This window comes from Python bivittatus, unplaced genomic scaffold (assembly GCF_059951505.1).
Source record: "Python bivittatus isolate LINGU-HERP-01145 unplaced genomic scaffold, Pbiv_v1 ctg000670_np1212, whole genome shotgun sequence".
Taxonomy (NCBI): Eukaryota; Metazoa; Chordata; class Lepidosauria; order Squamata; family Pythonidae; genus Python; species Python bivittatus.
Window position 1 is genome coordinate 784,745 of NW_028277094.1, and position 27,349 is coordinate 812,093.

Here is a 27,349-nt window from a genome sequence, read left to right on the forward strand (position 1 = left end):
AAAAGTATTAAATTTCAGTAGACCAATATTGTTTTCAACACCCACTTAAAGCAAAATGAAGAACAGAGTTGTCTACAGAAGGAATTCCATAATGGTAGTATTGCTACAAGAAAGACTGTATGTTATATAGCCATCAACCTAAGTTCTCCACATGTTGGGGCAACAGCAAATTGGCCAACGAAAGAGGCCAAAGTTGGAATGATTCCCAAGAGACAATATACTTATTAATGCTATTTGCTGGGGAGTAAGAGCAGAAGTGGGTATTGTTGTCAAGTCCATTGTTGCTATTAGCATCAAGAACCAGGTGCCACACTGGATCGGTCTTCAGTGTGATGCAAAGAGGCCAATATTCTTTAGAAGTCCAGAGGAAACAGTTGCCAAGTTGGCAGCCCAGAACACATCTTCACAAGTCACTCCTTTGGGCTTGCCATCTCTCAATTAAGACATCCACTGGGATTAGCAACTTGTGTACAAATATGAGATGCACCCTAATGGGAATGGGCAATTTATTCTTACTCTGAGAAAGGGAAGAAGGATTTGTGTAAGTTGTCTGAAAGTAATTTAAAATGAGGGAGGGGAACATCCAACTAGTAGAAGCTTTAGAAAACTGTTAAAGCAAAATACCCATATTTAAATGAATCCAGTTTCACAGAGATCAGTTAAAAATATCTGGTTAAATGGCTTGTGGATCACAATCACACAATATAAAGTCTGTTCTGCTACCACACTACTAGATGTAATTGAAGCTCCAGAAATGAAGACACTTATGTGATAAACCTTGATCAAAGTCACACACAAAATTACTCACCATAGTGCAGTTTGACAATAAATGGATGATTTACTTCTACTAATATATCTCTCTCCATCTTTGTGCGAACTCTATCTCGAACTGCAAACAGAGATAACAAATTTCCAAGAATAGTGAAACCAAATGCAAATTCACGCCTCTTACAATAAGTACAACCTACAAAGGATTTTTATGAACAAATTTCTACTGGTCACTCTGCAGAAGCGTTCCACTGATTTCCATGGAGATTACATAGGAATGTCAAGTGACCAGGCCCGTCCAACCATCAAAACCACCAAAACATCATGAAAAAGTCACAACTGCAGTATGACTCACTAGTATGGCATATTCATGAGCTGGTGTCAAGTTTTCACTGCGTCATTTAAAACAGCTGCTTCAAAATTATACTATTGGTAAAAATACAACTGAAATGAGCATGACTTCTGATGACTACATAGGAATATCATTTTTGTTTTACTCATACAGATATGGAAGTGGTTGCCATTGTCTTCTAGAGTCTAATCCATTCCAATTGTAACCAGGATTCTCGCTTAGCTTCTTGAGGTCAGCCAAGGTCAGCCATATGCTGCCACTTACCAACGTGTAATACAGGAATGATTTCATGTGAATCTAGTTTAGACATTTTATCAATGCTGGGAATAAATCCTAGAATAAATGTTGCTAAGTAAATGCTGATTCCCTTTCATTTTACATGGTCTAAGCCAGTGTTGTCCAAACTTGGCCACTTTAAGATGAGTGGACTTCAACTCCCAGAATTCCCCAGCCAGAATTCTGGGAGTTGAAGTCCACTCATCTTAAAGTGGCCAAGTTTGGACAACAAGTTTGGTCTAAGCAGTCACTACTACACCCCTGTGATTAGACAAAGAGGTTTTTTGCAACAGGGACTGATGACAGGACTAAGAAATCTAGAATCAGCTGGGTTAATGAAAAAATCTACCATAATGAAATTACTTGCTTCCATATAAACAGCAAGTCATATGCACAGTATTGAATTTGTATTTACAAATTCATTCCTACAGATATTACTGCTCAAATGCCACAGCCTTCAATGGAATTTATCAACACCTTTAAGATAAGGACGATTATTAAGCTATAAACGGTTATATTTCACAAATAAAAATAAACCCAGAATAACTAATGTTTGAAACTTTTTTTTTAATCAAGCATACCTTTCAATGAAGCCTTCTTCAGAACTTTCATTGCATACAGATGTCCAGCATCAGGACCAATTATTTTTCTTACAAGGAAAACCTCAGCAAACAAGAAAGATTAAATATTTTACAAGACATTACTAAAGTACACATATATCTTGTGTAGTCCAACAAACTTCTTTCTGGTGACCGAAAAGATTCAGATAACAGTCTCTAAATGAGCTGATGTAAGACATGCTATGAAAGTCTAGAATAATACATCTAATTCCTTGCATGCCGGTTTTTTTTCCAAAATCCCAATTCTCCAAGCTTAATTCTATAGAAATAAAATATTCCACTCCAAGGAAATACTATGCAATCCTATAATGATACAGCCTAAAACTCTGCAAATTTGATGATGTCACTTTTCAGTATGGAAACACCAAAAAGATAACCTACCGCCAAGTTCCTTGGTGCGAGAAAACATCACCTCCCACATCTAAAACTTCAATATAAATTTTATTCACTTATTCCTTAAATCAGACTTCCCCAACCTGCAATCCTTCCAGATGTGTGGGCTTAAACTGCCAGGATTCCCTAGCCAGAGAGGCAGTTGCTGAGAATTCTGGAACTTGGTCCATAGAATTAAACAATCTTTAGTACTTTCTGGGTTCGCTGTCATTAAAATCAAATGCTGAACCGGAAAGTACAGATCTTCCAAAAGATTAAAAGCCACTTTTAATCTCCTTAAGAATTAAGCAATGATTTAACCAACACCAGTACAAATCTAGCACTGCATGGTGGTTAACACTGAAACCAGAGAAGAAAAGAAGGCATTAGGTACATGATGAAGAAGAGAGAAATAGTTAATTGTTTGTAGCTATTTAGAAAGAGAAGTATAAAACTTTATTTTCCTATCACAAAAGGCTCTGGAGTGCTTTGGATTCAAAAACTTAAAGTTGGTCACACTTGTAGGCAACTCTTTAAAGCAACTACATCCTTTTCCTTGATTGCATCACTACCCTCCACAGCTGCAGAGCAATCCTAGGAAAAGACACATTTTGTTTAAGGAATGCAGATAAATGCTATCCTACCGTTCCCAGTGCACTCCAAAAGAACTTTCTGCCTTCAGATTAACTTTCCTGAAATGTATAAACCTATTGCAAGCTTTATTAAATGCAAGAGGTAGATTTGCAAATATTATGGTACATAAAGCTAATCGAGGTAGTAGGTGAGTGTGGAACAGGAAAAAATCTTTTAACTTTCGTTGTAAAGAATCTAGGACCTCTATCCCAAAGATTCACACATTTTAATGTTTCAGCAATGGTGCAACAGATGAACACACATATGCTTACAGGCTGTTTATATAGTTTTTAAATTCTGATGGCTGATAGTTTATACTCAACATAGCAAAGATGGTTTTTTATCTTCTTACTTCCTTCAAATGCAAAGTATTCTAATTTTCATTTAATGTCTGAAAGACTGTTCATATAATAAAATCTCTGGTGACAGAGAGCAGGGAAACCTACTGAAGCTCTTAGAGGACTTACTGCATTAAATTCCCCATCACTTAAAAGCACTATTCTTGTATCTAGTACAAGAACAGAATCAGGGCTATATAGGACACCCAATGCAACATTTAAAATAAACATGATTTCTTTTCATCTTTACCTTTCCAAATGATCCTTGACCAAGGACTTTAAGCAATTCAAATTGTGCAGGATCTGCTTTTTCACATCCTTCTTTTACATGATGGGTAATAGGTATCTCTTTGACACTTCCTTCATCCTATAAAAAAAGAAAGAAAAGCTGCTAAGAATGAGTGCCACGTTATTTAAGATATCTGTACCCTGTTTGTTACCTGGAAGGTTCCTAAAGCAGAGTATCAATAGTTGTAATGGATATTATTTATATTTTATGATTGGTAACAAACTTAAAGGTGAAAATGCCTGTGGTAGATCTAATGCTATCACTTTTAAGGCAAAGGGAAGTGGGGGGTTGGAACGCTGCTCTTAATTATACTTATGATCAACTGTGTCATACATATTTTTCACTGAACAACCAACTAGAATCACTAGCAAATACAGAAACGCTCATCAAGCATTTTGTTGGATGAAGCAGGACATAACAAGGAAGGAAGATGGTGCTGATGAGCTCAGAGGACAATCTATTAGAAATCTCTTTTGTACTGGTAAAATTGCATAGTAAACTATACTTTGTTCACAAAGAAAAGCAAATTGTAGTAACCCTTGAACTTGCACATCGTAGGCAGAGGACTCCAGAAGCTTCTGTTTTCTACTTTTTCTTGTCTACAACTTTGTTGTGTCATCTAGGTTGACACGATGTAGTTAATCTCACTTATGGTTAGTTTAGAACAAGCCTATTTCCAATTCATGATTTATTCCTGATGTCTATTTGGTGCTCTTGTAGACTTATATGTCTTAATAAAGAGTTAGTGTTTGCATTAGTACCTAACAGTACTGGATGACTCAATGTTTAAATCCAGCCAGTGAGTCAGATCATCCCTTTCATTATCATTTATACTGAATGCAGCAGCTTTCCACCATTCCAGAGGACTCTGCAAACTCTCTCTTGGAGAAATTAGAAACTGAATTTGGGATTTTTTATATTTCATAGCTATTGAGCTATATTTTCCATATCATGAGAATGAATCAGATTGTGGAACTACTCTCTATTATCTAAAATTTTAGGACCTTGAAAGAATTCCCGGGAGAATTCTGCTCTTAAAATTCTCAATGGCAGAATGTTTCTTCTATCTGCTGAAATCATCTTTCTTGTAAGGAACCAGCAGCTCCCTGAATTAGCCAAGGAGAAATAAGTTGCTGTTACTTTGGTTCCAACCACACCACAAAACTTTTCCTTGGGGAACCTAAAGCTAGAACCTGGGAATATTCCACAGAAGTATCAGTAGAGTTTGTATACACAATCCTCAGAGGCAGTTTGAAAGATCTGATGGGGCTAGAATAGCCCTGTTACTTTTGCAAAAAGTACCTACAGTGGTACCTCAGGTCACAAACACTTCTGTTCATGACCAATTCGGGTCACGAACAGCACCGTTCGCAAAATTTTGCTTCCGTTCACGAAAGCTGGATCAGGTGACCAACAGGATCCGCGGCCATTTTCCCTGCCGTGACACGTGGTCATGGCTTGCTGTAGGGAGAGGGACTCTCCCTCCAAGCAATAACCGCCTCCCCACCCGCCTTCCTGTCCTCCACGCCAGAAGTCGCGTCGAGCAAGGTTAGCGTTCTCTCTCTTCGTACTGTACTTTGTGTCATATTTTTGTGGTTTAAAAAAAAAAATACATATGGTTCAGAACGGATTAACCGTAATTACATTGAACCTTATGGGAAAATTTGATTCGGGTCGCAACCAAATTCGGTTGGCGACAAAATTCGTAGGGGTCAGAACGGATTAACCGTATTTACATTGAACCTTGTGGGAAAATTTGATTCAGGTCGCGACCAATTCGGGTTGCAACCAGAGTCGCGGAACGAATTAAGTTCGTGAACCGAGATACCACTGTATTTCCTTCTCTTAATTAAACAGAGTGGGAACCTGCATGTCCAACATCCACTTTAAAAGGAAGAAAAGAAGAAAAAGAAACTTGCCTGCTATATCATTCACTTATATTGGTAATACAAACATACAGGTATTCCCCAGTTTAAGAACAAGTTCCGTTCCCAAGGTCTGTCCTTAAGTCAAATTTGTATGTAAGCCGGAACAGTATTATTGTATAATACTGCATAAGTAGTATTGTGTAATTAACTCGAACCATTGTGTATTTGAGTTGAATCATTGTGTATTTAACTTAAATTTTGCTACAATAGGCTCTGTTCTTAACTATGAGTCATCCTTAAACCAGGTGTTCTTAATCCGGGGATTACCTGTAGATATCCAGATACTACTAGTGAAAATTATACTTGCAGAACACTACATTTTATTTATTTGTTTTATTTTACTGGGCTTACACCAATCATGAATGACTGAGTAACATACATCCCATCTCCCTTACATTGTGTTAAGAAAAACACAATAAAAACAAGATCAATCTGTAGAGTACCAGGAACATTAATCAGTGCCATTAAATCAAAATTAAACCTTCTAGTGCCAGAAGGAATAAGCTCACAATATTCCACCCCCCAAAACCTGAGAAAATAACCAAACTTTAATGGCCTTCCAAAACAAGAACAAAAAACAGTAGGAGATAAAGTCAAGAGAGAAATTGATGGAAGAGGGATTTAGTTTCCAATGGCTTTCCAATGCACAATTAAGAGAAAGATTTAACGTAGATAAAAATAACTGGAATTGAACCACATAAGATGGAATTTAAAACTCAATTAAGTACATAGAATGTATACATGGTTGCTAAAATGTATAAAGTTTTGCCGAGATTTGAAATGGAAGAAGAACAAGTTAAAGAATGCATGATAAAATGGGCTAAGAACTTTGGCTATAATATACGGATGGACCAGTGGGAGAGAATGTGCTTAAAAGGACTGAACTTTACATTGTGTTATAATTTAAGAGAGAATTTTTATAAAATGATGTACCGTTGCTATATGACATCAGAGAAATTATCTGAGATGTATAAAGGTACTTCCAATCAATGTTGGACATGTGGAAAGCATGAAGGATCATTTTACCATGCATGGTGGACTTGTGCAAAAGCAAAAAAGAAAAAAATTGGATATATCGATACAGAGAATAGACTTATGGAAGACTGGTTTTGCATATGGTGACTGCAGCGAGGTTATTATATGCACAACGATGGAAAAATATTGAAATGCCCACAATGGAGGAATGGACTGTGAAGACAATGGAGTTAGCAGAAATGGAAAAATTGACCTGTCTGACCAGGGACAAGACAAGTACTTTTATTAAAGACTGGAAACCTTTTATGGACTTTTTTTGCTGAAAACGGAAAAAAATGATCTGGTGATTTATGGACTTGCTGATTAAAAAGGTTGAATATGGGAAGAAGGGAAATATGATGTAATTTTAAAGAGGGAGGTGTGAAGATCTGTTTGTTTATAACTGCTGTCAAGAAGATTGGGAGTTGCTTCTTTATGTTTTTCTTTTCTTGTTTCTATTTGTACTTTCTCCTTATTCTTTTCTCAGTTTCTCACTTCACTTTTTCTTTTTCTTTCATTTCATTTTATATTACTTCATGTTTATCTTTTATATCTGAGAAATGTTTAAATAAAAACCATTATCAAACAAACAAACAAAAACGGTAGGGATTGGCCATTTGAAAGTCCAGAAGAGTATGATTCTACAGAAGGCATGCTTCTGTGGTGCTTGGAGATGACAGTCCCTGTGCAACGGGACACAGAGGGACCTCATTCTACCTCTTCTTACTGGACATCTTTTATGCATCTTTTATTTTTATTTTATTTACTTATTTATATATCAAATTTATCACCGCCCATCTCGTTAAAAAATGACTCTGAGCGGTTTACAAAGAAGTTAAAATCAATTAAACATACAATGTAAAATGGTCCTGAATAAATAGAAAATAAATATAATCCAAGAATAGATGTTAAACTGGAAAGTAGCTCGGGGAGCGTCATCAAGATGCCAGCCACCCCCAGGTTTGGGTAAGATTCCTGTTGCCCCGTGCAAGCGGGCAGAGCCAGGTCTTCAATCCTTTCCAGAAAGCTGAGAGAATCAGGGCCTATGTACTCTTGGAAGATGCAATCCTGCAGATGTCCAGCTCCTGACATGGTGTGCTTTGAAGGCGACAACCAGGACCTTGAATCGCACCTGGAAGTCAACCGGCACTGATGTGGCTCTTGGAGTAGTGGTGTTAGATGGGCAACTAAGCGTGGGCCCCAAATTATCTAAGCTGCCATATTCTGGACCAGCTGTAGCTTCCAAATACTCCTCAAGGGCAACCCCATATAGAGTATGATGCCATAGTCCAGTCAAGAGATGCCTAAGGCATGAGTGATTGTAGTGACGATTTAAACTCTGCCTACAAAGAACAGCAACAACAGACTTATAATTGTTGAGTGTAAAACATTCCCAATCACTGTACAAAAATGCTTTGCGTCATGTAGATACTGAAGAAAAGCTATCCCCGTATTGTGGACAGGCTACTCAACATAAATGTTCAGAATCAGAGGACCAGAATTATAGTTCACCATCTGAGAAAATGTACAGTGAAGCTATTTTTTTTTTAATTTGAGGCTTGGATATTTAAAGTCACTCCATCATTCTAGAATTCAGTGAAAAGGTATCCAGAAAAGACCTGAAGTGCACTATTTTATAGACATTTGAATACACCTGCAGAAGTTTCTTTACCTTTAGCTTTCAAGATAAAAATATAAATATTTATTTCGGCTATAAGGCTAGGACTCTTTCTTTAAAGTGTCTTGATTGTTTCACAATCCAAAAAACTCAGTAAGAAAATATTACTGGGGGAAAAAGTCGGGGTGCAATCCAATATCTATATACCAAGTAATAACTTACCCTAAACTTAATTTGACTTATTCTGAGTTCTCATACAGAAAATTGTGTGATTCATAATGATCTTGCAAAAGAAATGTTCTCCAGAAATCTAGATTCTCTCCCATCTTTAATTTACTCAGAACTTTCCTGAAAAAAAAAGCAACTGAGCACAAACTACTCAACAATTCCTTTGCCCATCTCTCCAACCTTCATCATTTACATCAATGGCTTTCATTCGTCCCTTCACATGATACTAGAAAGCATCTTAGCACTAGTCTTGGGTGCATTAAAAAGGTATTCTTTTCTAAAAATTAAAAAAAAAATATGCTAGAATCCATGTTGCCTAGTGACAAAAACACCCATCCAGAAACTGTATCAATTAGCCAAAGCCGCACATCAAATGTTCCACAATGCTGTTTTTAATTGTTATAAAAAATGATCACTTGCATGAACGGATTTTAGCAGTTCATCTGTTTCTATGTTTAAAAGCCATCTTAAGTCACCCTGATTTGATAGTACAATGGGTTTTTGTGGAAACTGACACAATAGTAATTAAATAAGAACTTAAGAAAACAACGGTTTTGAATGCCACTGTCAGTGGAAACGATGTTGTACTCTCTTATTACAATAATCGGAACATTGCTGGCTGAGTCATTGTAGACCTCACGCAACTGAATGATTTGAAATGCTACTTCCAGCAAATTCTAAATACTGAGCAGTAGCCGCAGAACAGAGCAGAAAAAGGATTTTGAACAGAATCTGGAAGTTCAACAGCTGTTAAGCGTGGGCAGCAGTTACACACGCAGCATTATAGGGAGAAAGAAAACAGGTGTTGTACAAATGCATAGTGCTACATCAGCTTCAAGGTTCTTTAGACTTGGCCTACTGTCTTCCAAAGATCTATGTTCTCACTCCTTGTTTCTGAATCCCCTAACGACAGTAACAGCAAAATGTCGACACTCACTTTACGACGTCATCAAACACTTGTATCCTAATGTCAAATACAAGTATGTAAATTGTTGCATATGCATGACAATGTCAACATGTATGCAACCTTCTCCCCTTTTGGTGGGTCCTATCTTCACCTATGTATTTGATCTGCTAATACCTTAATTCCTTTAGCTTCTCCACCGCAGTGTTTTAACTAGATGTCACAATCTGGAACATTTGCAGCATAGATGAGACCATACAACAATGTCGCCAAGATTTAGCTTAAGTAATCAACTGGATTTTACAGTATTTATTTATTTTCTTCTTCCCCAATCCTACTTAAAAGCTAGAAACAAATTCACATAGACTATAAAAGAGCAAGCAAGTTACAAGAAGGTTTTCATTTTCAGCCCCTGATTTGAAGAACTGGATTCATCTATCTTCTGACCCATACATACCACCTTGACTGGTGACTTGAGCAGTGATATACAGTATAATTTCTATACAATATAATTGAACAGAAATAACTAATTTCATAAACATATGTAATATTGTATTGTTGTCAATTAAAATCCCAGGATTTTTATTTTTACATATCCAGATAGTTTCAATAACGCAGTGAAAGCTTCTTCCGCTGTATTGTGTTGAATTGTATTATAGCACTATAATAATGTTATAATACAATATTGGCAAACTATGTTTTAAAGTTATTATACTATATCCAGCAACTTTATCTGTGACTACACCAGAACCAGTGCAATAAGTGTTAATTAAGATTAGAAATGTTAGAAACCTTCAGCTTTCCCTGAATGTATTCTTGATATTGAATACTGGTCAAATTTATCAGCTAGATTCTATTTAGGATCTTTAAAGAATGGTTATCATTTCGACATGTTTAAATATTCCCAAGACCAACTAGAACATTAGCAACCAGTATATATCACATACTTTAATTTGTAGGAAATGAAAATCCTACAGGTAGTCCTCACGTAATGACCATTCGTTTAATGACAGTTTGAAGTTACAAACGGCCTCGGAAAAAGTGCTTTATGACCTGTATTTGCACTTACAACCATTGCACCACCCTTGCAGTCACGTGATCACAATTTGTGACTTTTTATGATGGTCATAAAGTGAATCACCATGGTCATTAAGTGAATTATGTGGTCATTAAGTGAATTCTGGCTAAAAATGTCCATTGGGGAAGCTGGATTTGCTTAACAACCATGTGATTTGCTTAACGACCACAGTGATTCACTTTATGACCATTGTAAAAACAGTAGTAAAATCAGGTCCAAACATGTGGTGACTTGCTTAATGACCGCTCGACTTAACAATCAATTTTTCAGTCCCTACTGTGGTCATTAAATGAGGACTACCTGAATCATCTTATTGATTCGAATTTATATGGAAGCATTACTGTGTATAGCAATTTCTGGAATAACATAAAACAAATAGAACAAAACAAATAAAGATCCTTGGCCCAAAAGCTTCTCTAATTAACAGCCAACACGTTTACTGCTGAGACCCACTAATATATGGTTAGAATGTTAGTCCTGATGTTATGGACAATGTAATTTGTTGGAAATGAGTGGGAGAGTTTCTTCCAAGTATTAGAATCCACGGAGAATTTCCACATCCCCTTGTGGATTCCTTTCAGTTAAGTTTGCAAGCAAACATATAAGCCACTGGAAGAGGATAAATCTGATATCCCAAAGTCAAAATAAAATCAGAGCACACCACACCATGTAAAAAACTACCATGGAATTAAAAATGCTCTAAAGCACCAACACTGACCAAAACATGCTTGGGGTATTTTAATTTGACATTTCTGATAATGAATTTGACACACAGGAAAACACTGCATCCATTCTAGAGGGTTTCAAATTCATGAGCTGAGAGCTATTTTATTTTTCAACTAGATCTGTAACTAGACACTGTATGAACTGCTTAGACCAAGTAAGTGTGGCTAGCAAGTTGATAAGGTATCAAACACAATTCCTCCCCACCACTTTCTGCAAGCAGGAAAGGAAAAGCATTTTTGTATCCAAGTCACTTTTGCAAACTTATTTTCAAAGTTGTTTTTCACTCCTGGACTCAGTAGATGGCAGCATGCAGCTAGTCATGGCTGATCTCAGAAATTAAGCAGGATCAGCCCTGGTTAGCACTTGATTGCAAGAATTAGATGGGAATTCCAGGGCAGCTGGCTAGACTGGAAAACAGAAAAAAGAATCTTGGAAAAGCACAATGGCAAGCCATTTCTGTTGGGCTGCCAAGAAAACTGCATGGATATGGTCCCAAAGAGTCATGTTTGACTCAAGGGCATCTTTACCCCTTCGAATAAAAAACCCTGAAATTTGCAATGGTGTAATTTCAGCTGCATGTTCAGACGAAAGCATTCTGTTCGCTACCACTTCTCCCTGCCCCAAAGAAGCAGGAGCTCTGAACACAATTCTTACAGAATTAGGGTTTTTTGAAAAAACGCAGACTTACACGTTGTAAATCTTGAAAATATGTAATCATTTCAAAAGCACAGCTAGACGAACCAAATAATTTTGTACGTACTTTCCATCAGCCTGGCCCAAAAAGAAATTTTTCCCGATGAAGAAGCACAGAAAACTTCCTTTCTCTCCTCTTTACATGAGTACCATATAATATAAAACTATTTTAAAAAACTTCAGCAGTAATTCCTATCATTAGGAATACCGCAAATGTACTTACATTACAGGAATATGGTTCTCCCTCCTCCATAGGTTCATCCACCATTTTAATGCCATTCAGCTACAAAATAAAAAGTAATCGTGAGTTCAAATGCATAAGCAATCACATCATTTTTTCTCTTAACAGCGTGATCAAATAGAAATTGAGAAAGCTGTTGCACAACTCCAATGGCCCGTGTTTTAGGGACATACATTAGCTAATCCAAAATAAATTAAGCAGTACTGAATGCTGGAATGTGGTTATATTGTACCGCCGAGCAAAGAACTAGCAAAGAATTGGCCTCATCCATATTTTAGTTTGGTTCTGGCCTGGACTTTCTGCTTACCTTTTTAAACCAGGTACTTTCCTGTTAGTGAAATGGGTGTTTTGTGACATCCCATGTTTCCCACCACTGATTAATTAGTCAGATGAAGGCCGTAGGGCTATCTCAAATTCACTCACGAAACTCAAAAGATGGGGAGAACCACAATGTACAGCAAAACAGAAAGGGTTGAGAAAATTTTCCCAAAGGGATCTTTTAGGAGATGGTCATTGCCAATAGCAGCTTCCCTTCAGTCTATAGGATTGCACCAAGATTGCACCAACCTTCTTTTTTACAGAAAGTAATATTGAATGCAACTGCATCTTTAAATACAGGGAGTCCCCGGGTTAAGAATGCCAGGGTTACAGACAACTCATAGTTAACAACGGAGCCTACTGTAGCAAAATGCGAGTTAAATACACAATGATTCGAGTTAAATACACAATGGTTCAAGTTCATTACACAATACTACTTGTACAGTATTATACAATTATATAATTGTACTGTATAACAATACTTCTACAGTATTATACAATACAATATACATACTGTTCCAGCTTACGTACAAATTCAACTTAAGGACAGACCTTGGGAATGGAACTCGCTCTTAAACTGGAGACTACCTGTAGAACATGCACTCCTATTAACTTGGTTAGGTCAACAAATTGATAGCAACAGAATGTAATAATGTGCAATAGAACAGATACACTAAAATAAGCCCTGCATACTTTGAAATCATACCAGGAATATTTATGCGTAATATTCTCAGATGTTTATAAAGGAACAGAAGTGCAAACAACAGTTTCCCACAACTTCTTTTCTAAGATGAGAACAACTAGAAATCTTAGATAATGTTTCTTGGTAACATAAAGGCCCTACAATAAGACAGGAAAATATGTTTTTTATTTGTATTAGCACTCACTGGGTTTTACACTTTTTCAGAAAATAGAGGAAAGTTGGTGAGGGATTTGAAATCATTTTTAATCAATGATGCAAATGTCCTGGTTTTCAAAATGAAACCATCCTTTTGATTGTATCTGAGTACTCAAAGGTGATGAAATAAAATTGGAAATGGCAAATGAGTCTGGTGGCTTGAAGTGTATGGAACCCAATTATTTTAGAATTTTATTAAATTCTTAAAAAATCAAGTGAAACAGTATCAATGGCTAAAAGACTGTTATTCCAGACAGATGGCTCATGAGATTTTCTTCTCAATCTAATGTTAAATAATTGGTCCCATCTAATGAAGTTATACAAAATTAATCTTTTTTCAATCTTTTTTCCCTTACTATGAAGCTGCTAAATTTGTTCAAACAGTTGAACTTTAGAAACAAGGATGCAGTCTTGTCCTAACATGTAGATTATATTAATTAAAAACTGGAAAAACCTGATAAAGAACGCAAGGATAATTATTCATTTTGCTATATTAATTATCATATAATTCAGTAACAACTCAAGCTCATCATCTCTCCCATCCTACAGCATGTACACATACCTGCACACACCCAATAACACATTCTGAAAAATGAATCCAGGAATCAGACTTTCTTGATTATTGAAACAACAGGAGTTACCAACCATCTACCACAAAATTCTTAGGGTAGTCCACACAATGAAATTGTACATATTAACAGTTAAATATTGATGAAAGTACAGGTAGTCCTTGCTTAACGATTATTCGTTCAGCGACCATTCGAAGATATGGCGGTGCTGAATGAATGATACTTATGTCCGGTCCCTGAACTTGTGGTGGTTGCAGCGCCTGCGGTCACGTGATCAAAAGTCAGGCATTTGGCAGCCTGCCCACACTTATGACCACAGGGGTGCTTCAACTCTCCCCACCCTCCTGTCTCTCCCCCATCTCTGCCCTTTTGGCCACCCTGCACAGTGGCGCACCTTGGTGGTAGTGGTGGTACTGGGGCTGAAGTAGAGGCCCAGGGCCTTCAGCAGTCTCAGCCAGCCACCACCACCCCTGAGCCTCTACTTCAGCCCCACCACCAGCAACGCCACCACCACAGAATGTCTCAAGCCCCACACCATGGCCACCCATCCCAGTGCCCAGCACAAAGCCCCAGCTGTCCCCGCTGCACCCAGCTGACTTTTGTCGTCTTCTTCCCACTGAGGACTTCTGAAAGCTCGCAAGAAGCCTGCAAGCCATTTGGAGAAGCATGCGCAACTTGGAAAAGGGCATGCGCGGCCCTGGGAAGAAGGTCTGGCACAGCCAACAGCTGCCTCACATAGGGCCAGGACAGGTGCGCCTCTTCATCAGCAAGAGGAAGAAGACGGTGAAGGTCAGCTGGGCACGGCAGGGCGGCAACTGGGGCTTTGTGTTGTGGCACTGGGGTGGCTGACCAAGGTACGGGACTTGAAGTGGCACTCCTCGGCAGCAGTGGCAGCGGTGGGGCTGAAGTAGAGGCCTGGGAGCAGAGGCGGCGGCTGGGTGAGACTGCTGAAGGCTCCAGGTCCCAGCACTGCCACTGCCGCCGAGGAGTGCCGCTGTGTAGGGCAGCCCAAAGAGCAGAGATGGGGGGGAGATAGGTGGGGGGGAGTTCAAGAGGAGGCAGTCTCTGACCTTACAGAGGCTCAGGATTGGGAGGGACCAAGCCAGGAATGGCTTGGATCAGGATGGGTCCTTGCCTAATGACCAGTGCATTCGGTTAACGCCGGCAATGGGGACTGTTGGGATCGCTGTCGCCAAGCGATACGATCACAACATTGCACGTTACAGCTGCATCACTTAGCGACGGAAATTCCGGTCCCAATATCCATCGTTAACTGAGGACTACCTGCATAACAAGCCATTAAAACTAAAATGCAAAGAATAAAATTAACAAAACCAAAGCAAATCAAAACACTTGTGAAAAAAGATTTTTAAATCTTTGCTTAAAGCCAAACAACAATGTAGGGAACAAAAGACCATCTCTGGGAAAGACATTCCATAGTTGGGGTATCATCACCCAAGTGATCTCTTTCCCAGAGCCATGCACTCTCACCCTCCAAAAGCCCCCCCAAATATCTCTTTATGAGAATATTCAGAGTTAAATTGAATTGGGTAAAATGTAACTTGTTCCACAGTATTTAAGCTTGGCTCCCTTGCAGTCTGAACCGTCATTTGACCTCTACTGAGCACTGGCTTCTCATGCAGTAGGACATGTGTCCTACCAAATACTGTCCATCACCAAATGAGACATCTAAGTTTCTTTACAGTCCAAGACCAATCATTTAAAACAGGGTTCTTCAACCTTGGCGACGTGAAGATGTGTGGACTTCAACTCCCAGAATTCCGTGGCTGGCTGGGGAATTCTGGGAGTTGAAGTCCACACATCTTCACGTCGCCAAGGTTGAAGAACCCTGATTTAAAATACATCAAATACAGCAGATCAAACACATACTTATATTTTTAAAGAAGTATAAGATTGGCCTGAAACCATCAGTAATATGAAGAGGTCCTCAGACGGCTTCTTTAAGCCATAGCTACAGATAAAAATCGTGCAACCTTCTTGGAGATGTCTAAAAATTAGTCGCAAACAAGAGAGCGTTCGGTCACCTCATGGTCATACAAGGAGCCAGGTTTTCTAACAATAGGTATCGTTGCAGATACAGCAAGCCTGAGAACAGACTGCTAAATGATTAAAGCAAATCCCTTTCTAGGTAAAGTCAGGATGTTTATATGAAAAACGAAGAGATCCATTTGGGAAAGCGACTTCCATTAAGGGGGAAAAAAGGATTCAGCTCATTTCATACTGAACTTCAGCCCCAGCAGGTCCCTTGATTTGATAGTCATTTAAGTGGACTAAAAAAGAGATGAACCTCAGTTCTAATCCCTGTGAAAGCCGCCCCCATGCAGGTCTCAATTGGAGACTACATTCCCACAACCCGCTAGTCAAAGCTTACAGTTAAGTGAGCACAGGGAAGCCAATCACTGGCCTCCTCCTCCAACCCACTCAGTTACTACTGGGCTGTTTAAGCTGTTTGGCGTCCTTCTCTGCCTGCCATACTCACCCCTTGCTAATAAGAGATGCAAAGCTAAAATAACCCATCAGTAGTTTTAGGAGTATTTATCTGTGTAGCAGTGGGTGGAAGTCATTGGCAGATGATTTGATAAGCCTTAAATAACCCTGTGGTAGATGCCTCGGGAGGGGGTGAGAAGCCCATGGTTAAAATCACATCCTGAGAGATGCTGGCAATTTTTTTCCCCTACGCAAAGAAGCGGCAGCAGAAACCGATGAGGTTCTAGAGGTACCCCTGCCAAGAACGTTAGACTATAATGTTAATTTACTTCCCCATCCATCTGCCTGTTTGTACCTTTATTTGTTTATGAACTTATTCTAACTCCATTTTCTGACACCAAGCAAGTCAGGTTTGTGAACGTGAAAGCAGTTTACCACCTTTAAAACATTGCAAGGTGAAAAAGGAAGAGCAGGGGGGGAAATACCAGAAACCAAACAGAACAGAAGCTTTTGTAGCTCGCTTGAAACTAAAGAAAGAAGAGGCCAATGTTATCTCTTTAGGAAACACAACGCAGGATGTCACCCCAGATAGGTTCATGGACAAAAAGGCCTCTGGAGCAGATCTTAAATGACGGGCAGGTCTGTGCAGAAAAAGACAGTCTTTCAAATATCCTTCTCCCAAACCACTGAGAAACCAGCACCTGAATTCTGATCAGAAATAAAGATGCATAGCATAGTATTGTTTGTTAAGCATTGCATAACATCTCTTATATTAGTGAGAACTTTGCTCTCTTCATCACAACCCTTCCATGAAGCATTGTGACTTACATCTGCTTAAACGCTGGCCAAGATCCAAATGTGGTAAGCACATATCTCCATCCCAACCTAGGTGGGGGTAACAGAAAGTGCAAGGATGGAGTGGACGTAACAGAGGATGGGCCGGTGGATGAGAGGAACATTTAATGCATCCTGCATGTGCATTACTCAGCATCAGTATCACAAAGAACAGCACTGAGAATTTTGCATTTCGCTTCTCGCCTCTAATTTGATATTCAGCTCTTCTCAGGTAATGTCCCATAATGGACCAGTTTTCATTAACAGTAAGAGCCTTGAATGCCTTAAAAATACATTAATATTGACAGAACTTCCATATGTCCAGAACCCTTTACGCCGAAGTGCGACTAATAGTGCTGTGAGCTCTACATGGAGCTGCCCTTGAGGACCACTTAGAAGCTATAGATGGTCCAGCAACATGGGCAATGATGAGTGTATCTCATTAGGCCCACACAACATCTCTGTGAGCTGCACTGGCTCCTGATAGGCTTCCAGGTACAATTCAAGGTGCTGGTTATAAAGTTATAAAGTCCTCATGACCCAGAGCTTGGTTATCTAAAGGACCTTCTGGTTCTATGGCTCCTACCTGTCCTATGTGATTGGGTGGAGTTGTCATGCTCCAGGTCCCATCCATTAAGCAATATCACTGGATAGACCTAGTGTAGCACCTGCCTTCTGGAACAGCGTCCCTCCTGAAATAGGTCTGGCCCCCACCCTGGCCACGTTCAAAAGAGTATGGAAAAAACGGGCTTTTTCTGGGGTCTTGGGTGAGAGTGGGTGGTGGGTCCTGCATACTTGATTGCTGTTAATGGTTGCTTCTCTTATGACATTTGGGTTTTGTTTTTTTTTAACTGTGTTGTATGTTTGTTTTCACTGTACCCCACCTAGAGTTGTTGTAGAGTTGGGTAGCCTTATAAATGTCTAAAATGAAATAAAATACATAACACGGGTTGGCTCTGCAACACTTTCAGTCTAAAAACATGACTTTAAATAACTCCCCCAGTGCTTGTAAATGAAGTCCATCATTTGATGGTTCTTTTCAACAAAACACTGATTTTGAAACACTGTTCAATTATAAAAGAGCAAATGAAATTGGTTCTGGCAATCAAGTAGTGGGTCTGAAAAGCCTCCTGTGTCTAGACGCTGGAGGCTTTTCAGACCCACTACTTGATTACCAGAACCAATAACGCTTCACCAAAACTAAGTTATTTTCTCCTGCTTCAACTCAACTCTGCCTTGCAAGCAGTAGCAGTTGAACCAAATTCTTATGTTTCATGACTGCTTTTTTAAATGATCTATTCTATACACATGGAACTCTTTTCCTGCCATAACAGATAATCTACAATTATTAATTGTGAGACTATCAACCAGTTCCAAAAACACAGTTCCAGCAAGATAAAACAAACTGAGCCAAATTCTTGTCAGCATGAAAAACTAACAAGAGGCTAGACCAATAGTAACATGGAAAACAAGGGTTTTGCAACATTAATTAAGAACATATTCCTCTGTAATACCACCATTCTAAGTTTATGTACAGATACAAACATCTGCTTTTCAGACACCAAGTAATTATATAAAATCTAGAAATTATCTGCAGCCAAATAGTTTCAAAATTTATTTGGGGTGGACAACTGTAAACACCCATCGCATCAATGTTTCATTATCCCTCTGTAAAGTATAAGTTTTACTCTAAATATTTACTCCAACAGCTGTACTAGATTTCATGACCGATTAAAAGTACCCCACATTAATTCTGGAGAACACCTTAATAAACTGCCAAGTTTTTTTCTGTTTTTGCAACCGGATGAGGGGAAAAAAAAAACCAGACCATCTTAGGCTGAACGAGATGCTCACTTATTTGGGAACAAGCCATATAAGAAACTGTATTTATTTTTACAACAAATAATACCTGTAATTGCCTGTAAACCTGCAATACCCAGAAGGGTTAATGTAGGTTGGTCAACAGCCATTTGCCTAGACACCTATGGTCAATAAGAATATAGTCTAGTCCTTCTCAACTTTGGCAACTTTAAGACGTGTGGACTTCACCTCTCAGAATTCCCCAACCAGTATGGGGAATTAAAGTTTCTGAGATTGAGAAATACTGGTCTAAATGACCAGAAGACTTTATAAATTGGAGAAAAGCGGGAGGAAGTAACTTTTATCTTCTTCTTCACAAGGCTATTTGAATACAGAACCTAAACAGGTATGTGAATTACAGAATATGAATAACAGCAAGTACTTTGAACTAGTAGTCAAACATCAGTACGCTGTTTGATTATCATCCTTCTCCTTACCAAGTGAAGATTCATACAGTAAACCCTTTTGATTGCAAACATAATCACTCTTTTCTTTTCACAGTGTTGCTCAAAGGCATGCATAGCTTTCAATCCTTCACTGTTTATCAGTTCTGAGAAAATGAGAACTTATAACCAAGTATGGATCCCAAGCTGCCTTCAGATCATAGCTTCCTATCTCAACTTGCTCCAGAACTGGCAACCATCATTTCTTGTTTCCTCTCAACCAGGAAAGACTAGCGACTTAAAGCATTTCATTTATATACGCTGGAGTAGAGGAATATGAAGAAAACGTTGAAGAAGAAAGGCAAGAACTGTGATGTAAACATCAATTCAGGCCTGGGAATGAAGAGAGGTGAGACAGAAACTCAAGATAACCCAGTCTTGGTTCTGTCTGGTACAAGACAGAGACTCTTTCAAGATTCTGTTATGACAACAAGAGAGTTCCAGTCCTCCTTGCAGTAGCTGTTTCCTGACTTGCCCTATTTCAAAGGGCTGACACTGGAAGGGGAAAATAAAACACCACGCAAGGCAAGATACTTGTTCATATTTCACCTATGAGTGCTCCAAAGCAAACCCTGATCAGTAGCATTTCTCCAGAAACTCAAACACAGGTCTTCCACATGTAAAATGTGCACTTATGAAATCCCATAGGCATTTATAAATAAATAAGCAAACTATGAAGATACCAGCCACAGTTGCTGTCGAAACATCAGGAAATTGTTGTCTAGACCGGTGTTCCTCAACCTTGGGAACTTTAAGAGGTGTGGACTTCAACTCCCAGAATTCCCCAGCCAGCCATGCAATTGAAGTCCACACCTCTTAAAGCTCCCAAGGTTGGGAACACTGGTCTATACCACAGTCACTAACCCCTGAAGCTCAACCCTGCCCAACATTTATACTTTCTACTTGTGCTCTACATGAGAAAAGACAATTTAGTATTCCCAAGTGTTTGGGACTTCAACTCCCATATGCTTCGATCCACATGACCACAGCAAGGACCCCAAAATTGCATTTTAGGGCATGAAGCTAAGCCTCAGATAGGGCATGAAGCTAAATCTTGGGGAGTATTCACACATTAATATTTGCAATGCTACTGCAACTAGATTTTGGAAACAAGTCATCCCAAATCAACAGATCCATTTTGCACATTGGACTACAAGTCCTCACCTTACTTCATCCAGTAAACAAACAGGCACTTATGAACCATTAGCCAAACATAATAATGGCAAAGTCTATGAGGCATATATCTGAACAATGTGCTTACAGTCACTACCTGAACTCCCTATTCATTCTGGGTCACATAATGGCCACTCAGATGCATTCAGGAGTTCACAAGCATAAATGGAAGATCTTCACCACTGAACCTCAAGAGCTGATCTTCAACGTCTGCTGCCTGAGATTCAGTTATCACATCTAGACGTACTCAAGAATTTCTCAGGAAGACAAGATGAAGAATAAAAGAAGAAGGGAAGGAGGAGGAGGAGATGATTACAAGCTCTTCATAGCATAACCCCTCATGATTCCAACTTTTTAAACCATCTATGGTGGTCATCACCACATCCGATCACTATTTAACTATATGTTGTATAAGGAAATATATTGTAATTTAATCTCCAAGTGTAACAGCCAAGAAGCCAGCTGAACTTTACATCACATAAGCAAACCTTCCCCAAAAATTGTAACTGCTACTTGTTATAGATCTACATTTAATACTAGCTACGATTACAGGAAGTTTGAGTTCCAATTCACTTTCAAAAATGAGAATATTTCCCAAAACGATATCCTCTATTCAATTACCTACCAATCCAGAAAAGAGGCTTCACACACACACACACACACACACACACACACAAATCTAAACAAAGGATTGATTTCAATCCCAGAATAAACTGGGGTACCACGTTGATAATCTAATGATGCTTTCTTCTCGCACATATTCTGCACTGAGCACATACACAAAAGAGGCATTGACAGGCATTGCAATTGAAAGTGCAAGGTTCAATTCATATTCATGGCAATATTTGCTTTCTCCAAATCCAGTAGTATCACCCTAAACAAACATCCCTTTTGATATGGCTGAATAATTTCATTTTAGGCAATTACATTATTCTGGCATCTGACTTCCTCATGAACTTAGTGCACAAGAGTTTTCTCCTGTGCACACCTAATTTGCACAAATTCTACATGACAAGTAGCTAAAAGTTGGAATGGAGAAACATAATAACCTACAAATCTTAAAATACTAACAAGGAAAGACAAACTGGATAGATTATACTAGCAGTTCTACATTTGAAAGACCTTAGTTCATACATCCGGATAATTTCCAGAGGAACAGTTTATGTATCAGCTGCTATATATCAAATATACTACGAGTTGTATAAAGGCCTCAGAATAGCTGCAGAAAACATTAGGGCATACTGTGGAGTGGCAATTCCACAGGGTTATCATACCAGCAAGCAAAGATATTTACAGTTGTTTCCGTTTCATGCTAAACTACAAAAACGTAAAACCAGACATTGCTTCATTGCTTCATTGTATAGTATCCACATTTAAGCCAATGTTACTTTCAAAACCAGCCCAGTCACATTTTGTCCTGTGGCGCACAAACAAATACCTAAGAGTTAATTCAACTACATTTAAATCTGTTTTTTTTTAAAAAAAAAAACAGGATTGGCAGATGCTTTGATCATTTAGTGTAAATGCCAGGAATTCCTGCTTCGCAGCCACGCACGTTTGACTTCGGTATCAAATGAATAGCCGAGTTTCTCTTGCAGTTAGCAGTTGGTGTCTTTCGATTAGCAAATGCATGAGCAGGAAACTGAAGTTAAAATAAGGGGTCGGAAACACTGAGGGAAGAGGCCCTGTGTAGGGTGTGGGTGGGAAATCTATGTCCCCTCTCTGAACTATTACCCAGTAGCTCTCATGGTCACAAGTGAGGAAAAAGACAGGTATCAGATCGCCACGCCAGTAATTCCTCCATTCCTTCTGCTTAGAGATCCAGTGCGTGTGAATATTTCTCTCTAAATCCCTGAAGAAGTGACAGGACTCCCTCTTAAGCAGAAGCGTGTACAAAAAACCCGCAGGAACTGCATTTACAATGTGCCATGCGCACGAGGATAAGCCCTAACCACATGTTTTCATTACCCTACAGAATAAAATTAAGAATTTATTGGCAATACTGCAGGGATCAAATCTGCCATTTCCAAATAAAAGTACTAATCTTCAGCATCTATACCCAATCATGAAACTTTATTCCCGTATTCGCCTAAATTACGGAGGCAAAGAAAATCTGATTAAGCATTCAATCACAGAAATATTTCAAAGTACATGCCGCTATAATAGAGAACAGCACGGTAATTACAGTCCTTACGAACGGCACTCTGCGGACCCACAAACAGAGAGCGTATAAAATATAAAGGCTACAATCCTGCACAAAAGTTGTTTCAATCACCATGACTTGGTTCTTGTAAAATCTCACGTTCTAGTTAAGCGCCACGGAGTGATACACGACTTGCTTCCAAGAAAACATTGTAGCATGGCGCTGTATTTGGAATGGTCTAGCAGAATATTCAATGTATTCCCTCCTTCGCAACTCTGCCACATGAAACTGCAGTCACTAGCAGCAAAAGTTCCTCTCAGAGGAACCTTTCAAAACCAGTATCTTAAAAAAAAAACTTGAAGTACAATTGGAGGCAAGTCTGACCAGTTTTCAGAGCAGTATTTGGATAAGATCTTTCATTAACATCGCATGTAACCTGGCACGAATGCAAGAGTTCCCTTCCAACTCTCATCACCCACTTCTAGAAAAAAGAGATCCAGGGTACAGTCTGCCTCCCTTCACATCTCTGCAACACAAATATTTCAGTATTTCACACAGCAGTCTATAGACCAACGGGGTGATTCCCCAGTGTAAATTTTCAGAACTCACTGTATTAGATGCTGCAATTCCAGCCACAGCCATTGTAGAATTAGTCCGGTGCCAAGAAAACTGACCAATAATTAAAGAAATGATTGCTGAGGTCACTGCTTATTTTTATAATGAAACTGCTGACTAACTTTAAAAATAAATCCGTCCCTATTCTGACAGTAACGGATGCATCCAGTATGTTTGTTTAATGAAACTCCTGGTAGTGTCTGGGACAAAGACTGCTAAAATTAACCCGCCTAAAAGAGAACAAAAACCATTCTGATAAAAAGCTGTCACCAAGGTTAAAAAGCCCTGCCAATCCAGGGCCCTTCCCAACATCCTGTGAATGCAGACGTTCTGCAGACCAGCTTGCAGACAACCTTTACGCTAGAACATCTTGTGGGAATCCAACCAAGTTGTTTTCCATGGTAAATGAGCTCTTGAGAGGCCCTGAAGCTGCTTGCCTCTCCTTGGCTAGAAACAGTAACCACATCAGTTCTTCATCCCCCAAGGACCAGCGAACCCAACTGCAGACAGACTACAGACACACAAGATACAGGGTGGAAAGACAATGCCGATCAATCCAGGGAAGCAGCCGTGATAGACTTCCCGATTGAAGCATCTGGTCGATCTGAGCTGAATTGACTTTGTTTTGCCAACCTAGCCATTTACAGTTAGGAAACCATGGTTTGGGGCTAACTGCAATAGGTCGACTCTGCCTATTGCAGCTTGATCAGCAAACAACGATGGCATGCACTGTATAATGCACAGATTCTTACAATAGGGTTTAAATGGTCAGAGCAAACTTTACGACTTGGACTAGATTAAGAATAGGTGATGGGACAGGATTCCTTGAAACTAAGTGACCAGGGTATGATCACTCACTGGGGGGTCATAAATATTATCTTAGACTCCATGGGGGAAAGGCCAAATATGGACATAATAGAAACGCACGTGGCTTTCTGAAAGTTTATAATGGCAAATCAGCAAGAAAGCGTATTCTTAATAATCACTTTAGTTTTCATAGTTACAGGACATTATGTCCCCTCCCCAAAGAAGACAACCTCCAGCTTACCTCCTATTTTTGAAATGAAATATTAGCATCATCCTGTAGGGCTGATGAATGAAACATGGCTGGAATTTGGAGGTTCTCTGGACTACTTAAAGGGTACATCTCAAGGACAAACAAAACACATGGAGGGCAAAAGTATTTTAAAAGGATGTAAAAAAAAAAAAGGGAGAAAATAATTTAGAGCCACTTAGCATTCAGTATGGGGTTCAAAGCATTCTCAATTACTTCAGAGACAATTTCAGAATACAAAGATCTCTGTTGATACGCAAGTAGTGATGACAACAAACAATTTGTTCTCTCAGCACAAACAGTGCTGAATGTACGTTAATGCCCCAAAGAAGTAGAGATTTCTTGTTTCTCCTCCCCCCGCCACACATTTTAGAGTAAAGTGAACGAATACTAAAAAACACCACCACCCAGAAGAATCACTTTAGCAAATAATAATAGTTAATTAAGTATTAATCCAGTTTTGTTCCAGTTCAGGATGTCCTAACCTTTATCGCAGACTGAGACTGTAGGTGTGAACATCCTGGCTTTTAGGATCTTTGCTGGTGCAAAGATTCGTGAACTCAAGAAGTGTAACACATCCTTATCATCCGAACTGTTTAATTCCAAGAAGTCATTCTGAAGGGCCAGAAAAACAGTCCTGCACCTTATTCTAGGAGAGGGGAGCTGGAGAAAAGAGATGGATAGATCCTTCATGCCTGGGGCCATCTCCTCCTCTAGGGTGAGGAGCAGAAGAATTCCAGGAGACATTGGAAGAAAGATCTTAAAAATAGGAACTGGAAGCTTCTGGCAACAGTTCAAAACTAGATTTATTCGGAAGGTAGGTACAATCAGTCGAGGTAAGGTACGGACAAGCAAACGTGGACAGTGCTGAAGGAACTATCTAAACCAAGGGAAGATGAGGGAAGAAAACAGAATGTGAGACCCACTCTTGGATGCTATGCAGCAGAGGACCAAAAGCTGGAGGAGGAGGGAAGAGAGAAGGTAGAAAGGAGGAAAGGTTGCTTTTTTTAAAAAAAAACCCTTTGATTATATTGGTTTCAGATTGCACTCTGCTCAGAGGATCCTGTGAGGAAGAAGTTTTACATATGGAAAAAAACTTCAGCTCTCACAGGGTAAGGACAAGCAAAGGTGGGGTGGGGGAGAGTCAGAATGATCAGGGCAGCCTTCTCCAACCTGGCACTCCTGCACCGACTTTGCTGGGGAGGCCTGAAGTGGGAATGGGGTAAGGCAGGAAACTATCAGATGGGGAGGAAGAGGAGAGCGAGGCCGGTCGGGGACTGAGAGGCAGGTCTGAGCGCCACAGCCTGAGAGTGACTGTGCTAAACCAGACCCAAGAAAGTGGGAGCCGATGCCCTAAATCATTCGGATGGCCTCGCTGGGGCGGGGAGGGGGGCAGATGGGGCTGGAGGGCACCGATGGAAGAAGAACCGGACTGGAGCAGGACTAAGAGCCTAGTGCAAGAGACAGGCTGGGGGAGGCGGCGCCGGCTGGGGATCGGGGCCGCCCCACATCTCTGGGGGGCACCAGCGGAGGATGCTGGCTCGGAGGAGTCCCGGGGAAGGGGCCTCGGCCCCGAACCGCATCCGGGGCCGCGGGAGAAGGAGATGTCAGCAAAAGTTCGGGGGGTGGGCAACGACCCCCAGCCCAAAGGGAGGGCGGCCGGTCGCGACGCCTGCGGGAGGGGCGCCCCCGGCCCAGCGCCACGAGGGGGCGGCGGCGGCGGCCAGCCGGGCGAGGACCCTCCGCCCCGCGCGCGGCGCCCCTCCCCGCGCCCCCAACTTCTCCCCGCCCGTCCGAGAGCCTCCTCCCCGCGCTCACCTCGCCGCCCGGGCTGCCGCTGCCGCTGCTGCTGCCGCCGCCTCCTCCTCCTCCTCCTCCCCCCGCGCCTCCTCCCCCGGCGATCTCCGGCAGGTCGGCGGCGGCGGCGGCGGCGGGGAGCGACGCGGGCGGCGGCGGCGGGGGCGGAGGCGGCGGCGGAGGAGGAGGGCAGAAGGGCTCCGCGTCGGGCTCAGGCGGCGGCTGCTCCGCGCCCTCGGGCGGCGCGAAGGGCACCATGGCGCCGCCTCCGCCGGCGCGCTCCTGGCAGTCGGGGCCGGCGCCGCCGGCGCCGCGGGGGCCCTGCCTTGTGCCCTGCTGCCTCCGAGCCGGGACAGCCGCTCATGCTCGTCCCTCCCCGCGCGGAGGGGACGGACGGACGGTCGGACGGGTGGACGGCGCGGGCGGCGGGGGGGCTGGGCGACCCGGCTAGGCAGCCTCCGGGTGCGCTCCGGCGCGGCGCATGGCTCGGCTGGCTGGCTGGCTGGCTGGCCGGCCCCTCGGCTCACGGCGGAGCGCGGGGAGGCGGGGAGGCTGGGCTGCCGCCGCCGCCGCCGCCGCCGCTGCTGCTGCTCCCGGCGACCCGGCGAGCGGGGGCGGCTCCGCGCGGCGCCGGCCTCGGGGGTGGGGAGGGGCGGGCCGGGGCGGCGCCTCAAGGTGGGGAGGGGGCGGTGGGGCGGTGTGACGTCAGCCGCGAGGGGAGAATCCCCCCCGCGGAGGCGGCGGGCGCTCTGCGGAGGGAGGCGGGGGCGAAGGGGTTAAAGACGGGGGAGGACCCCCGGGGAGGCGTGACGTCAGCGGTTGCGTGGACACCGAGCGGGGGTGACGTGGGTGGCGATGACGTTAGCGCAGGCTGCCTGCCTTCGCCTCCCCTCCGAACAAAGGAGGGCCAGCGCGGGGTCGGCAGCCGGGCGAAGGCCGCCGGGGGGCTGGCGGCTGGCCCGGCCGGGGCAAAGGGGGAAGCCCGTGGGAGGAAGCAGCCGGCGAGGAAAGCCGCTCGGCAGGTGGGCACGGCGGAAGAGGGGCCGGTGCCCTGCAGCCGGGGCGGGTGCCCTTGGGCGAAAGGCAGCGCCGCCTTCCCTTGGCCCTGCGGGCGGTGAC

General features: G+C 41.6%; 1 protein-coding gene across 4 annotated transcripts in view; it reads right to left on the reverse strand.

Annotated features, from left to right (window-relative positions):
- RPS6KA6 (ribosomal protein S6 kinase A6) overlaps positions 1–26,855 on the reverse strand; it is a 56,400-nt gene extending 29,545 nt beyond the window's left edge. Inside the window, exons 1-5 of one of the 4 annotated variants that reach the window (XM_088151858.1) lie at positions 26,252–26,855; positions 12,061–12,120; positions 3,610–3,726; positions 1,978–2,059; positions 809–889 (exon numbers count right to left, since the gene is read on the reverse strand). In XM_088151858.1, the coding sequence (XP_088007984.1) occupies positions 809–889; positions 1,978–2,059; positions 3,610–3,726; positions 12,061–12,120; positions 26,252–26,488 (577 nt within the window). In that variant the 5' untranslated portion in view covers positions 26,489–26,855. Of the gene's footprint in view, positions 1–808; positions 890–1,977; positions 2,060–3,609; positions 3,727–12,060; positions 12,121–23,373; positions 23,393–24,427; positions 24,484–24,918; positions 24,938–26,251 lie in introns of those variants that run through there. The other 3 variants (XM_088151862.1, XM_088151861.1, XM_088151860.1) reach the window with 3 other exon arrangements.
- Positions 26,856–27,349: the final 494 nt, after the last annotated feature.